The sequence below is a fragment of the Pseudophryne corroboree genome, chromosome 1 (assembly GCF_028390025.1).
Source record: "Pseudophryne corroboree isolate aPseCor3 chromosome 1, aPseCor3.hap2, whole genome shotgun sequence".
NCBI lineage: Eukaryota > Metazoa > Chordata > Amphibia > Anura > Myobatrachidae > Pseudophryne > Pseudophryne corroboree.
The window spans coordinates 415,286,168-415,303,167 of record NC_086444.1 but is presented as its reverse complement, the minus strand read 5'-3'; the positions used below and the strand labels follow the sequence as shown (position 1 = coordinate 415,303,167).

The 17,000-nt window shown below is 45.6% G+C and overlaps 1 protein-coding gene across 2 annotated transcripts in view; it reads left to right on the top strand.

Annotated features, from left to right (window-relative positions):
• The window catches only part of MED13L (mediator complex subunit 13L), a 467,040-nt gene that overhangs the window by 89,832 nt on the left and 360,208 nt on the right, over window positions 1–17,000 (top strand). For both annotated transcript variants that reach the window (XM_063913297.1, XM_063913296.1), the window contains exon 2: window positions 5,265–5,502. In XM_063913297.1, coding sequence (XP_063769367.1) covers window positions 5,265–5,502 — 238 coding nt within the window. The remainder of the gene's footprint in view (window positions 1–5,264; window positions 5,503–17,000) is intronic.

The window sequence follows — 17,000 nt, the reverse complement described above, 5'->3', positions numbered from 1 at the left end:
TCACTCAGAGCAGTGATAGCGAACCTGGAAGAAGGGGACTTTATGGTATCCTTGGACATCAAGGATGCGTATCTACACGTTCCGATTTACCCCGCACACCAGGGGTACCTCAGGTTCATTGTTCAAAACTGTCACTATCAGTTTCAGACGCTGCCGTTCGGATTGTCCACGGCGCCTCGGGTCTTTACCAAGGTAATGGCCGAGATGATGATTCTTCTTCGAAGAAAAGGCGTATTAGTTATCCCATACTTGGACGATCTCCTAATAAGGGCAAGGTCCAGAGAACAGCTGGAGACAGCTTTAGCACTATCTCAAGAGGTGCTAAGACAACACGGGTGGATTCTGAATATTCCAAAATCCCATTTAATCCCGACAACTCGTCTGCTGTTCCTAGGAATGATTCTGGACACGGTTCAGAAAAAGGTTTTCCTTCCAGAGGAAAAAGCCAAGGAGTTATCCGATCTGGTCAGGAACCTCCTAAAACCAGGAAAAGTGTCAGTACATCAATGCACAAGAGTCCTGGGAAAAATGGTGGCTTCTTACGAAGCAATTCCATTCGGCAGATTCCATGCAAGAATATTCCAAAGGGATCTGTTGGACAAATGGTCAGGGTCGCATCTGCAGATGCACCTGCGAATAACCCTGTCACCAAAGACAAGGGTGTCACTTCTGTGGTGGTTGCAGAAGGCTCACCTATTAGAAGGCCGCAGATTCGGCATTCAGGATTGGATCCTGGTGACCACGGACGCCAGCCTGAGAGGCTGGGGAGCAGTCACACAAGGAAGAAACTTCCAGGGAGTGTGGTCGAGCCTGGAAAAGTCTCTTCACATAAACATTCTGGAACTAAGAGCAATCTACAATGCTCTAAGCCAGGCGGAACTTCTCCTGCAAGGAAAGCCGGTGTTGATTCAGTCGGACAACATCACGGCGGTCGCCCATGTAAACAGGCAGGGCGGCACAAGAAGCAGGAGTGCAATGGCAGAAGCTGCCAAGATTCTTCGCTGGGCGGAGAATCACGTGATAGCACTGTCAGCAGTGTTCATCCCGGGCGTGGACAACTGGGAAGCAGACTTCCTCAGCAGACACGATCTTCATCCGGGAGAGTGGGGTCTACATCCAGAAGTCTTCAACATGTTAATAGACCGTTGGGAAAGACCAATTGTAGACATGATGGCGTCTCGCCTCAACAAGAAACTGGACAAATATTGCGCCAGGTCAAGAGATCCACAGGCAATAGCTGTGGACGCACTGGTAACTCCTTGGGTGTACCAGTCAGTGTATGTGTTTCCTCCTCTGCCGCTCATACCAAAGGTATTGAAGATCATACGGCAAAGAAGAGTAAGAACAATACTAGTGGTTCCGGATTGGCCGAGAAGGACTTGGTATCCGGAACTTCAAGAGATGCTCACGGACGAACCGTGGCCTCTACCTCTGAGAAGGGACCTGCTACAGCAGGGTCCCTGTCTTTTTCAAGACTTACCGCGGCTGCGTTTGACGGCATGGCGGTTGAACGCCAGATCCTAAAAGGGAAAGGCATTCCAGAAGAAGTCATTCCTACCTTGATTAAGGCACGGAAGGAAGTCACCGTGAAACATTATCACCGCATTTGGCGAAAATATGTAGCGTGGTGCGAGGATCGGAGGGTTCCGACGGAGGAATTCCAACTGGGTCGTTTCCTACATTTCCTGCAATCAGGATTATCTATGGGTCTCAAATTGGGATCCATTAAGGTTCAAATTTCGGCCCTGTCAATATTCTTCCAAAAAGAATTGGCCTCTGTCCCTGAGGTCCAGACTTTTGTCAAGGGAGTACTGCATATACAGCCTCCTGTGGTGCCTCCGGTGGCACCGTGGGATCTAAATGTAGTTTTAGATTTCCTCAAATCCCATTGGTTTGAACCATTGAAAAAGGTGGATTTGAAATATCTCACATTGAAAGTGACTATGTTACTAGCCCTGGCCTCTGCCAGGAGAGTATCTGAATTGGCGGCTTTATCTTATAAAAGTCCTTATCTAATCTTCCATTCGGATAGGGCAGAACTGCGGACTCGTCCGCATTTTCTCCCTAAAGTGGTATCAGCATTTCATCTGAACCAACCTATTGTGGTGCCTGCGGCCACTAGCGACTTGGAGGACTCCAAGTTGTTGGACGTTGTCAGAGCCTTAAAAATATACATTGCAAGGACGGCTGGAGTCAGAAAATCTGACTCGCTGTTTATATTGTATGCACCCAACAAGTTGGGCGCACCTGCTTCTAAGCAGTCGATTGCTCGTTGGATTTGTAACACAATTCAACTTGCACATTCTGTGGCAGGCCTGCCACAGCCTAAAACTGTAAAAGCCCACTCCACAAGGAAGGTGGGCTCATCTTGGGCGGCTGCCCGAGGGGTCTCGGCATTACAACTCTGCCGAGCAGCTACGTGGTCGGGGGAGAACACGTTTGTAAAATTTTACAAATTTGATACCCTGGCAAAGGAGGACCTGGAGTTCTCTCATTCGGTGCTGCAGAGTCATCCGCACTCTCCCGCCCGTTTGGGAGCTTTGGTATAATCCCCATGGTCCTTTCAGGAACCCCAGCATCCACTTAGGACGATAGAGAAAATAAGAATTTACTTACCGATAATTCTATTTCTCGGAGTCCGTAGTGGATGCTGGGCGCCCATCCCAAGTGCGGATTATCTGCAATACTTGTACATAGTTATTGTTAACTAATTCGGGTTATTGTTAAGGAGCCATCTTTAAGAGGCCCTTTCTGTTGTCATACTGTTAACTGGGTTTAGATCACAAGTTGTACGGTGTGATTGGTGTGGCTGGTATGAGTCTTACCCGGGATTCAAAATGCCTCCCTTATTGTGTATGCTCGTCCGGGCACAGTACCTAACTGGAGTCTGGAGGAGGGTCATAGGGGGAGGAGCCAGTGCACACCACCTGACCTAGTAAAGCTTTACTTTTTTGTGCCCTGTCTCCTGCGGAGCCGCTATTCCCCATGGTCCTTTCAGGAACCCCAGCATCCACTACGGACTCCGAGAAATAGAATTATCGGTAAGTAAATTCTTATTTTTTAGAACCAGCACTGGGCTCTGCGTCCGGTCCTGGTGCAAAAAATACGGGGGACAAAAGACGTAGGGGTCCCCCGTATTTTTAACACCAGCACCGGGCTCCACTAGCTGGAGAGATAGTGCCACAGCCGGGGGACACTTATATCGGTCCCTGCGGCCGTGGCATTAAATCCCCAACTAGTCACCCCTGGCCGGGGTACCCTGGAGGAGTGGGGACCCCTTAAATCAAGGGGTCCCCCCCTCCAGCCACCCAAGGGCCAGGGGTGAAGCCCGAGGCTGTTCCCCCCCCCCCCCCCCCCCCATCCATGGGCTGCGGATGGGGGGGCTGATAGCCTTGTGACCAATAAAAGATTATTGTTTTTTGCAGCAGAACTACAAGTCCCAGCAAGCCTCCCCCGCAAGCTGGTACTTGGAGAACCACAAGTACCAGCATGCGGGGGAAAAACGGGCCCGCTGGTACCTGTAGTTCTACTAAAAAAAAAAATACCCAAATAAAAACAGTACACGCACACCGTGATAGTAAAACTTTATTACATACATGCCGACACACACATACTTACCTATGTTCACACGCCGACTCTGTCCATGTCTCCAAGATGAATCCATGCGGTACCTGAAAATAAAAATTATACTCACCTAAATCCAGTGTAGCTTGTGTCTTTTTTTTTCTTTCTAATCCACGTACTTGGCAAAAAAACAAACCGCATACCTGGACCATGGACTGAAAGGGGTCCCATGTTTACACATGGGACCCCTTTCCCAGAATGCTGAGACCCCCCGTGACAGGAGTGTCCCTTCAGCCAATCAGGGAGCGCCACGTCGTGGCACTCTCCTGATTGGCTATGCGCGTCTGAGCCATGGATGGGGGGGACAGCCTCGGGCTTCACCCCTGGCCCTTGGGTGGGTGGATGGGGGGACCCCTTGATTTAAGGGGTCCCCACTCCTCCAGGGTACCCCGGCCAGGGATGACTAGTTGGGGATTTAATGCCACGGCCGCAGGGACCGATATAAAAGTGTCCCCCGGCTGTGGCATTATCTCTCCAGCTAGTGGAGCCCGGTGCTGGTGTTAAAAATACGGGGGACCCCTTCGTCTTTTGTCCCCCGTATTTTTTGCACCAGGACCGGACGCAGAGCCCGGTGCTGGTTCTAAAAATACGGGGGATCCCCTGTCCATTTTTTCCTCCTCGTATTTTTACAACCAGGACCAGCTCAAAGAGCCCGAGGCTGGTTATGCTTAGGAGGGGGGACCCCACGCAATTTTTTTCAAGGTTTTTTAACCATTTTTGTGCCGTCCAAAAAGTCAATTTCAGGATGCACTTATCCGTCAATTGGTCCGTTTTTCGACAGCGGGACTGTCGAATCCGTTTTTGATTGAATATGTCGAATTCCGGCACCCGCCGGCCGGGATTCGATGGTCGAATTGTGTCGAATTTAAAAACGGGCGAAAAAAGGCGCAATTTGTTCGGAATTGCATATACCTGATAGTGTTATAAGGAGCTGAGTATCCACTTGTGTAAAAGAAATTGTCAATTTTGCAGCAGTAATTATAGTGGCAATTTTTAAGAGACCAAACATGATTTTACATTAAAAAAAAAAATTAATCCGTTTTCTAACACAATTATATTTGGCACTTGGACTCTGGGACAGCGCAACTAGATATGTAGAAAAGATCATCTTTGGCCGTGTAATCTCGCTTTGGATCAATACTGCAATATAATACTAACAGATGTTTTTTGTTTTAAAGCATTTACTTTGATGCATACTTTATTTTTATTTTTTAAGTTAAAGCTTACAGAATGGATAAAGTTTTATTCTCTGGTATCTTCAAGTTGGGTAAAACATTAAGGGGGCAATTCAGTTTTCCACCGTGGCTACCACTAGGGGGAGCATAACAGAAATTTGAATGTTGCTCTGTTTATATGCCTGTTAGCCACGGTGTTGACGTTTCTTCCCGAAGCCTACTGAGGTGTGAGAAGAAATGTGTGCAAAGTACCATTTGGGCATCCTAAGTAGTACTTTAGACGGCAGTCTGTTTTGGTGGTCAGTGGAGTCCCGATCAGCGCACATTTGAATTGCTCTGATGGGTACCAATTTGAATTCCCCTATAAAAGTAATAGGAATAATGTTCAAAAACAGGAAATATTGTCTGTTTTCATCAACTGCATAACTACCGATTTCTTTACATGATATGGTCTTCTCCCTACAGGCTGAATTAACTGGCATCAAATGGCGTCGCTACAAGTTCCAGGGCCATGGCGACTGCAGCCCAATCATCTCTGCTCCAGCACAAGACGACCCCATTCTCCTGAGCTTCATCCGCTGTTTGCAAGCCAATCTGCTATGTGTGTGGAGACGGGAGGTCATGCCTGACTGCAAAGAGTTGTGGGTTTTCTGGTGGGGTGATGAACCAAATCTTGGCGACGTCATACACCATGAGCTGACCAGTGAGTGAATTTTTTTGTGTGTTTTATTAATTTTTTTGTTTTGGTATCTGTTTTATTGGTCTTCTGCAGCCATATTAATTTCCCTGCTTTATTATGGAATGCATGAATGCATCTGTTAGATGGAATGTAAACTTTCTATGTATGCATAGAGATGGCTTTTATGTTCACCTTTTCACCATGCTATAGTATTCTGTATTAAGCGTATACTGCTTCTAGAAAGTTTTCAATCTCCTTAGTTTTCTTTTTAAAGTTCTGCATTCATGTCCGTTGTAGTCTTTGTATTGATAGATTTTAGCGTTTGCTTTGTACAGCATATGTTACACTCATACATAGTGGTACAGTTGAGTTTTTCTTAATGTTGAGTTTTAATGTTTTGTGTAGATTAGGTCTTGTACATCTTTGCACATTTTGTATTTTGCGTGTTTAATGATGAACAATGTCCCATACATTAGTGTATGATATACCTTGAAATGATTTACAATTATGGTTTGCTTTAAATTAGAATTTTTCTATTGGGCTAACCTTTTTGTATGGGTTTGGTGCACTGCCTTTGATACTGGCAGCACAGATGTTCAAGATGAGCAGCGATCCAGCTGACCAAGCATGTCCACCACAGGTAGTGCTTCAAACCAGTTTCCGTGACATGACATTACCCTACTTATTGAACCCCTCATATATGTGACAGGGATACATACAGAAGACCGACAGACGGAATCCCGGCAGCGAGTCCCCTTGCTGGCCCGCTGTGCTCTGCACACATTGGGCCTAGTGGCGAGCTTTGCTCGCCACAGTACATATTCCCACTCGTGTGGTGACGTGGACCCACCACCTGAGTGGGAATACTGGGCTGCAGTTAGGATTCAGACCACCGGTATTTCCCCCACTGTCGGGATCCCGGCGTCTGTATCCTGAACGCTGGGATCCTGACAGCCGGTATATTAACAGCATCCCATCTGACGTATGTAGATGTGTGTGTATACATACATACTGTACATACATACAGGATGCAGTTAAAATGCTAGCTGTCGAAATCACGGTGTTCACGATACAAACGCCAGTTTCCCGACATTATACTGGCGGTAGGAATCCCAACACCCGCCCGTAATTCCCACTCGGCTGGTGGGTCCACACCACCAACTGAGTGGAAATAGAACCTGTGCTGAGCAAAGCCAAACGCCCGAAGCGATGCAAGCCCGCGAGGGGACTTGCTGACTCTCTGCCGGGATTCCGGGAGATGGGATGCCGCTGTCGCTGTACTGACAACTGGAATCCCGTCTGCCAGTGTTTCATACCGGATCCATACATACATGTATATATATAGTGGTGCTCGATAGTTTGTGAACCCTTCAGAATTTTCTATATGTCTGCTAAATTTGGCCTAAAACTACCTCAGGTTTTCACACAAGTCCTAAAAGTAGATAGAGCACCAAATCCTAAAAATAAAACAATAAAATCAAATCATACATGCTCTGTGGGTTTTTTTTTTTTTTAGGAAAAAGTATGTGAACCTTTAGGCTTAGCAGATATTTTGAAGGTGAAATTAGTCTGGTATTTTCAATCCATGGGATGACAATCGGGTGCGAGTGGACAACCTGTCTCTTTAAAAGAACAGGAATCTATCAAAATCTGATGTTTACAACACTTTTGTAGAAGTGTATCATGCCAAGAACAAAGGAGAATTTTGAGGACCTCAGAAGAAGAGTTGTTCTTGCTAATCAGGCTGGAAAATGTTACAAAACCATCTCTAAAGAGTTTGCACTCCACCAATCAACAGTCAGTTGCTGCTCTCTGAAAAGTACATTGCTGCCCATCTGGCGTTTGCTAAAGATCACCTGGACAAGCCAGAAGGCTATTGGAACAATGTTTTGTGGACGGATGAGTCCAAAATAGAGGCTTTTGGTTTAAATAAGAAGCTTTATGTTTGGAGAAAGGAGAACACTGCATTCCAGCATAAAAACGTCATACCATCTGTCAAGCATGGTGGTGGTGGTATCATGGTTTGGGCCTGTTTTGCTTCATCTGGTTCAGGACGACTTGACATCATTGATGGGACAATGAATTCAGAATTACACCAAATATTCTAAAGAAAAATGTCAGGACACCTGTCCATGAGCTGCATCTCAAGAGAATGTGGGTCATAGAGCAAAGCAACTACCCAAACACACAAGTTGTAAGACGATATAATGGTTAAAGAAGAATAAATGTAAGGTTTTGGAGTGGACAAGTCAAAGTCCTGACCTTAATCCAATCAAAATCTGTTGGAAGGATCTACAGTGATCAGTTCATGGGGGAAACACACCAACATAACAGAGTTGAAGATGTTTTGTACAAAAGAATGGGGTAAAATTCCTCCAAGCCGATGTTCAGGACTAATCAATTACTGGAAACATTTATATGCAGTTATTACTGCTGAAAGCAAAGGTTCACATACTTGTGGCTCTTACAGATATGTAATAGTGGATAATTTTCCTCAAAAAAAAAAAAAAAAATGAGCATGTCTAACTTTTTTGTCTTATTTGTTTGTATTGGTTCTTTAACTACTTTTAGGACTTGTGTGAAAATATGAGGTAGTTTTGGCCAAATTGCAGTGTTCACAAATTTTCAAGCACCGCAGTATATATTCAGTCGATAGGGCATTGACCATTTGAGTGTATCACAGTGGTTATTGGGGTGGTAGTCTGGCTAACCTATATTTTGGTGGTGATGAAGCTGGGATAAAAGAAAAGGTAGGTTAAAGTAGGAAATGTGTTGGGCATGTGGGATTTGGAAGAAGGGTGACTAGGAAGGAATAGTAGAATAGGGGAGAGTGGACTATAATGGGTGGTGTATAGAGCTATAGAAAGCAGTCAGTGTATTGCACATAGATGTTCATGGTAAAACAGATTACTAACGTAGTTGACCTACTGCAAAAATAGTGAGAACAAATTGCAATAATAGAAAATATTTAGCAACAATAGGTAAAATTTAAACATGCAGTAGTTGCATGTGGGTGGGGGTGGGGGGGTTGTTGAGAACTTGTGCAGTGTTTGAGGTTAGAGAGTAGGCCAAAGTCCAGTTCAAATACTAATTACAACTCTTTGGGGGCAATTCAATTGTTTAGGTGCAGAGGGCGTCCACCGTCAGCAATTACATTGTGCTGCAGTATGGGCATGCTGACAGCACCGACTTTTCTGCTTGCAGCCTCCCGAACTGGGGAGTAGAATTGTGTGAAAACTGTCCCGTTTAGGCACCCAAATGGCCCTTTTTGCGGCCCGGTCTGGACTTTAGTCGTGTTTAGTAGCTTTCCACGGCTATATCCTCTGCTTTTGGACGCATCAACAGTAATAGGTGCTCGATCGGAGCAACAATTGAATTTCTCCGACAATCGACCATCATTTTGGGCACCCAAATAAACAAACACTTGAATCTCCCCTCATTCTTAGATTACATGCTTAAAATTTAGGCTTGAAAATGGGCAGTCAAATCCTATTTGTACAGCTGTGTCCTCAACATTTTTTCTGCACTTGCTCCGAACAGTCCCTCTTGGCACACCAGGTCCCGTGATACTCTAACTTCGAACTTAAGAAAATGAACCTTAGACCAGCGTGATGCAGTCGGGACACACCAAGAGACAGTGCTGATTAATTTGATATGCAACACTTGTATATCTGTGTACTGACTGAATCTGCATACAAACTACAATGATGCAGACTCAGTAGCACACAGATACAAGTGTCACATATCAAATTAATCAGCACAGTCTCCAGGTGCGTCATTGATGCATATAAGATGCATTTTTGGAAAAAAAAAGAAAAGAAAAGAAAAAAAGTCTGCCGTTAACAGAGTCGCACAGGGCCTGTCTGCTCACTCGTAACAGGCATCTCCAGCTGCATGGCATATTGAGGCTAGATGTACAGGTTGAGGACACATCTGTATGTCCTTAAATAGCACACATTGGGTCACATCCAATTCAGTGTAGTGACAACACCACATGTTTACCCTATCACTTCTGTGGGCGCAGTGGATAACTTACAATGCTGGCGGATGTTGTGTTCTGTTCCGGAACTGCACATCATGTCCATTACCTAGAATTTAAATACTCCCCCCTCTCCCCTCCCCCACTGGTACAGTGAGGGAAAGTGTTTGATCAGATTATACAGCAGGCATGTAACAGAGGGTATATTGCGGGAAAAGATCATTGTTTCAAATAGACTTCAAAACAAGTTTTCACGAGGTGAAGTTAGAACTACCACTTGGAACAGAGCTGTATAGATTGTAAGCTTGCAAGCAGGGCACTCTTGCCTCCTTGTCAATGCCGAGTTTTGAGTTTACTTGCCGTCCCCATTGCTGTCTATGGGAAAGCAGTATATGGCACAAAGAGAAGGCAACACATTAGAATTCGATGATTTCTCTGTTTACGTATTCCTAAATTAGGAGGTACAGAGAAAAACCTGCTACACAACATAGATCCCTGTATAAGGTCACTTTGTCATGGTAGATTGGCATCTGCATTCTGATCAAAATATCAATGAGGGAGCTCATGTTTATTCCAGAAGTTGTTGTAGAATGTATATTACATATCAATACGCCACAGTTTACTATCGATACATTTTCTAGAACGTATGACTAGTGTAAGTGTGCAAAATGTGCACGTCAGCTGCTTCTGGAGCTGTTAGTAGCAGCAAGCGGTTGTGCAGGCACATGTACCACTTGCAGCGCCGTAGCCCATCATATATAATTGAGTAGTAGGCATTGTGCCATTCCAGCAATGTGAATAATTTATGAGGCACCTGTTCTTAGTGTTGGTACTCGTGACATTACTACTTCACTAGACTACGTTTAATAATATATAGACTCCATTTTTCCCTGATAGTATTTATAAAATATTCACATTTGTCGTGGATTCATTTGCAGGACAGTAGGGTATATTGTATTGTATGATTCATATTTTGTGATGTGACAAACACACACATTCCTTGTACCTGATGTTTCCATTGAAAAATGTTGGTAGCTGTTAGACTTTAATTCGGTTTATATACTTAGGTGCTTAATTTTCCAGAAGGCATCAAATTTGGTGTGTTTGTGCCACAAACCAGTTACCTGCCTTGTAAACCCGCAACTAGTAGATTTCTGCTCAGACCCTTCTGAGTTGCAAATAGAAATCTGCGCTAACCAGTGCATTGGAGGTAGTCGCAGTGTTACAGTGTACGTTAGCAGCCTTGTGCCTGTCACTCTGAATAAGCCCCGAGCATTTGTCATGGTAAACTGCATCTCCTGACTTGAGTGGGTTTATACAGCGTGACTAGTTGAATAGCTTCAGGCACTCATCCCTGGAGTTTAACAAACACTCGCACTGAATTGAATTCTTGCCATAGAATGAATTAAAGATTAGGATTCACGTTTTTTGTTTTTCCACACAGTTTAACAAGTATTAACAATGGTTGATGGTTTATTCTGCCGCCTTTTTTCTTTCATCCACTAGGGGATGCTGGAAGCTTACGCTGGGGTATAGAGGCATGGTTAGTGGGAGCTGGCACTATGATAATTTAGAAAAGTGCGAAGCTCCTCCCCCTCTAGTACCTATCATCCCCCAGTTAGAAAAATGTGCTCCTAGGGAGCAGGTCACACTGGATCTAGCGCCAGTTTTTTAAAGGTATTTTTCTTTTGTTTTCATTTCTTTTGTTTTAGCGACTTGACTTTTTACTTTTCACTCATACACCCTTCCCCTGCTTCATCTAAAAGTAGGTCTCCGGGTTGTTGTCGCTCTAACGGTCAAGACAGGTTACCAGGGCTATACAAAGCCGCTGCTACACCTTACTGGGACTCCTACAGCATCTTACGAAAGGTGCCGACAGTCCCAATACTCGAACAAGTGCCAGGAAGTGTGAAGACAGTGCACTGTGAGTAATCCATTCCCCCCTCACGCTGCTTCAGCCGCGCCATTTGTCTCCGGAATACACTGCCTCCACGCCGATCTGTCTCTCACAGCGTCACACAGCCAGGCGCTTAGACGGCTCCGCTCTTCTATCCGGGGCAACGGGGAAGAGACTGTGCGGCGGTTCCCGGCAGTCAGCATTATTTGAGATGCAGCGCTGTAACGCCCGGGGAGTTCCCTCTGTCACTGAACATGCTTGCTGGCCTTTACTTGTAACAGGCGGTCATGATAGGAAGGGGTGGGGACTCACATTGGCGCCCTTGGAAGACAGTAGGGTGGACCATAGACAGGCGCTGCACTTACAAACAGGATTATCTTGTGTACCTCTCCTCTAACAGACAGAGAACAGGCACCAAGCTTCCACAGAGACCAGAACTGCCTCCACAACAAGTGCTGCAATGAAATTGGAGTATCCCACCAAGTATGACATCCCATCTTCGACATTTAAAGGTCGTGAGTACGCTGGGGTGTTGTGCTGGTTGGTGGAGACAGGGAATTCGGGGGTTGGCTGTGTGATCCACACCCCTCTACTTTCCACATCATCGTCTGGTTTCTATTTAATTACTTTCTCCTGTGTAACTATGTCTCCCTGCGACTGTGTGTGTAAACATTACGGGCAGGTCAAATACAATAGCTTTTCAGAAGCTGTTTTCTTGTACTGAGTGTAATTCTAAATTTACTCTCACAAATCCTCAGGGTAACTCCACCTTGTGTGAGTCCTGTTCTACGGCAGAATCGGAGAAAACTGCTGATGCCCCTGCTACTCGGGGCTTGGGCATCAGTCCCGGCCGGATCAGTGGCTGCTTTGTCTGCTGAATTGGCAGAGTCCTGTAGGACAGAACCAGCCTGGGCTTAAGGATTTAGCTAACGGTCTCGTAAATACTATGGGGTCTTATAGTAGGACCCCCCCCCCAAAGAAAAAAAATAAAATAAAATAAATAAAATAAAATTCTTCCCTTAGACAGAAATGTCCACTTCCAGCGGTACTTCAGTCGGATGAATCAGACGATGAACAACTTCACCATGAGGACGTGGAAGGAAATTCTGGAGGAGCCATTACAGGAGCCTGAATCCAATGCTCATGGAATGAACCATTGATTTTGGCAGTGAAGAAGGTCCTGAATTTCCCAGAGGATCCTGTACTGGAACCTAAGGAATTTCAGTATATTGGTAAATTTCTTCTGTTTTTCCCTTTTCTCAGCAGCTAAACGAACATCTGGCGACGGCATGGAAACAGCCAGACAAGCGTTTCCAAGTTCCAAAGAAATTTCTTTCTCACTATCCTTTTAAGTCTGCCATGACAGGTAAGTGGGAAACTCCCCCAGCCGGTAAATGCGTCAGTGTCCAGACTATCCAAGTAGACGAGACTCCCTGTGCCAGGAGCAACGTCCCTTAAAAACTCCTCGGAACATAGTTTTGAGGCTTCCCTTAAGTCCATATACATGGCGGCAGGAGCCCTACTCAGACCGACCCTGGTGGGTGCATGGGATAACACTGCTATTGTGAAATGAGCAGAAGAGTTGGGTAACGGTATGGATTCAGGTCCGCTGAGGTCTGATCTTAAGGTCATCGCTGAACACACGTGAGTCAGCAAGCTATCCGGCTAAAGACATAAGTTTAGTTAGCTCGAGGATTTCTGCTTCTGCTATCACCATTCATCGAGCCTTGTGGTTACGCTCTTGGCATGCAGATACAGAGTCAAAACAAGCGGTTGAGGCCCTCCCGTTTACAGGCGATATCTTGTTTGGACTGGAGTTGGACAAATGGATTTCTCAGGCTACTGGGGGTAAATCCACATTTTACCATCTGCACCTCCACCTGCCAGGAGACCCTATATGGGCCCTTCTTTTCACTCCTTTCGACCTCCGCAGTCCCTTCGTGGAAGAGGCAGAGGTACTTTCTCCCAGGGCAGAGGAGGCAGAGCCAGAGGTTGTCCAAGTACAGCGGTACTTCGTCCAGAGACCAAACTGACTGAGAAGCAGGTGGCATGACAGTCTTCCAACCCACCTGGGGGTCCTGATATTCCACCACGTTTGGAAACTCTCACATCCTCAGACTGCTGGATTCACCATTTAGTGTTGTCAGGGTACAAAATAGATATTTCAGTTTTACCACCAGATCGGTTCTCCACAACAAGTCTGCCTCCGTCTTCAGACAGGACAGCAGTTCTACCGTAGGCCATCCAGTATCTTCTCTTATCAAGTGTTGGTCCTAGTTCCATTGCACTAGCGGGGTCGGGGTTCTGTTGTAACCTTTTTGTGGTTCCCAAAACAGACTGTTCTGTCAGACCGATTCTGAACCTGAAATCCTTAAACAAGTACCTGATGATTTATCGGTAATAGCGAATTTAAAACTAGCCGAGTACTTCATTTCCATGAACATAAAGCAGGGGTGGGGAACCTTTTTTCTACCAAGGGCCATTTGGATATTTTTAAAATCCTTCAGGGGCCATACAAAAATGATCAACTTAAAAATTAGCCTGCCCGTAGTAGATATGCCCCCCATTAGATATGACCCCTAGTAGCGCCGCTTACACACACACGCTAAAAGAAAGAAAAAACACAATACTCACCAGCCCCGCTCCTGCTTCCGTACCCTTGCCCTCTGCCTGGCTGCCCGCTCCTCAGAACTTTGGGAGAGACGTTAAGACATCTCTCACATAGCACCGCACAGGCACACACACACACTGCCAGAGCCGGAAGCCGGAGCTCAGGAGTGAGCTCCTGCCTCCGGCTGCTGCTGAGGGGAAGAAGCCAGGCACCCGCTAGTAACAAAATCTCAGCGGGCGCCTGGCATCTCCCTTGGTTAGGTGAGCCTGGGAGGGCCGGATCAAGTGGCTTTGCGGGCCTTATACGGCCCGCGGGCCTGAGGTTCTCCACCCCTGACATAAAGGATGCGTACCTGCACATCCCTATTTGGGAACCGCATCAAGCTTACCTGCCATTTTACAGGAACATTCAGTTTCGGACACTGCCATTCAGATTATCATCAGTGCCTCGTGTCTTCACCAAGGTCTGTCGGTGATGATCGCCCACCTACGGTCCTTGGGTGTCACCATTGTTCCTTACATGGATGACCTTTTGATCAAGGCTCCACTGGAAACAATCCTCTTAGAGCATGCATTGTTAGCATAGCAGACTCTCTAATTCGTCATGGGTGGATCATCAATTTCAACAAATCTCAACTGATACCGACTTAGTATCACGCATACCCAACCCCGGATATAATAATGCTGACCTATATACACCAGTACTGGTACTTCTAAGCTCACCAGTCCTCGCACAGCTCCTGCCCAGTCTGGGGGTAGAGAACACCAGTATCCATCAGCAGCTGGCCAGAGGTACTGGGCATGGCATGTGCGCGGTGGAAGGGGAAAGCACAAAACCCCACCTCTCCGCTGGCGTTCAGTTTATATAAAGCAGCTGAATTGGTTGTGCCGGCCCCCCCTCTTCCCAGTTACTGCACTGCTCATCCCACACAGGGCCTCACCTTCTCCCCCTGCCGGTACGTGGCCACACGTGTTCCCTCACTGTGTAACCCCCGTACTGTGTAACCATGTGGTGGTTCCTACATCTGTTCCATGCTTACTGTTGCTCCGAAAGTAGAGAGGTAAAGGGCCCCATATACTACAGCGACATGTCGGAGGCTAAAGTCGGATTCGATTTCCCTTGAACCGCCTGGCAGCTGGGATCTTGAACAAATTCCGGCGGAGTGTGGTGCCCTGTATATATGGGGCACTATATGGAGGTGCAGTGTATATAGGGACAGTATATAGTGGGGGATGCAGAATATGGAAGATGATGGGGTTCAGTGTACTGTATATAGAGATAATGGACCTAATTCAGTAAGGATAACATATTCTGCTAATTAGCAGAATTTGTTATCCTTTGGAGCGCATGCTGGGGGCTGCCCATTCCTGGGCAAGGCCACCCATCATGCTGACCGGAGCCCCCCCTCAACCAGCAGAAATTGTTAACAGAAATAGAGGAAGCCTCCTGCCGGCGCAGCTTAGCTGCACCCACAGGGGACCTGCCGCCATCTTTTCGATAGCTGCGGCTGCATGTGACATCACGCACCCGACGCCCCCTGCTTGCGCCACACTGCGATAAGTAATTGGCATCTGCGGTGCTCGCATCTGTCTGAATAACAAATATCGCCCTTCTGGCACCTTTTACTTATGGGCACCTAAAATCAATTGAATTCCTCCCTTTGTGTTTATTCACTTAATTCCAGTTTGGAGTGTTGTTCATCGGTATGGCAGGGCGCAGTACAGTGTATTATTTAATTCTGGAAAATATTTTCTAAACCTACTCGGAGTAAGATTCAGGCCACGGTATTTTGCCTTTCTTCTTTTTTTTCCCCCTCCTCAGAGACATAAGGTTTTATAGTAATGTTCCATCCCTAGCTGCAGTCACTCATTATCCCAAAGGTACAACAGAGAAGGTCAATAGTATGAATCACAGCTCAGCATTATGCACTTGGTGTTTCTGTGACAGAGCAGCAATTTAGAGGGCAAATAAGTCTCTTTCTATGTGAAATAGGGAAAGAGCAGCGTTTTCACTGGCATGTCACTGAAAAGGTGGACTGTAATATTTTAGCTACAGATGAGTAATAATGTAAGATAATAGAAACCAGTATCTTTCCAGGTCTCTTTACTAGTTTCCTGCAGTATACAGATTTTTACTCCTAAGCATTGCTGTGTTTTTAAGAATTTGTATCAACTATATGTTGTTTTTATGAATACAAAAAGCTGTGTGAGCTGGTTATATTGTTTTATTGTTTTGTGTTCCTTGATGCCTATTATGTGGTTACTTCAGTTTTATACCAACATCGCCTCAGTCGTTTCTCTTGAATTTTTTGACATCTACTGTAAATGCAGATGAATGCTAGTGATGTCTTGTATTGCTTTAATTGTTCACTCACTGCGTTTCTGTCTCTTAGCCATATTGCATAACAACAAGATAACTGTTTTATTTGATGACATGTGGGTGGCAAAATTGGAAGGGATTCACCCATCCGGTGCTAGGGCCGAGTAGACTGATCACTTCCAGCATTGCTTGTGCCTGTTAGTCTGGTACGTACAGTGCACATGCACATTGGTCGATAATGATGATCTTCCAGTCTCCTTTGGCAGCATGCCTTATACCTATTGATTTTGGTATGATAAGTATTAGGCAATCCACATGATGCAGATATGGGGCCTTTTACCTGCCATCTGATTTTGTATATCTAGCAATATAAAATTGTTAAAAAAACCCCTCAAGTATTTTCCTCTGTATTTACAAATGTTTTATAAACAATAGATTCCTTAGCAATGAGATATGTTAGACTGGAAGATAACCATATAATGTTTAAGACAGGGGTTTGCTAAGGAGAGGTCTTTTGACATGTCTGTAAGTAATATAGATCGTATAAATGTGTATGTGTATGAGCAGGCAGCTCAGGAATCTGTAGCCAGTGATGTCTGTCACCCAGTGGAATACTATGCTCAATTGACAAGCATGCAGGCATTTAAAGCAGCAGCTGTGACAGATTTGATGCGGCAGCAAGAAAAAAATCCCCACAAGGGGCTTATCCGATGGTT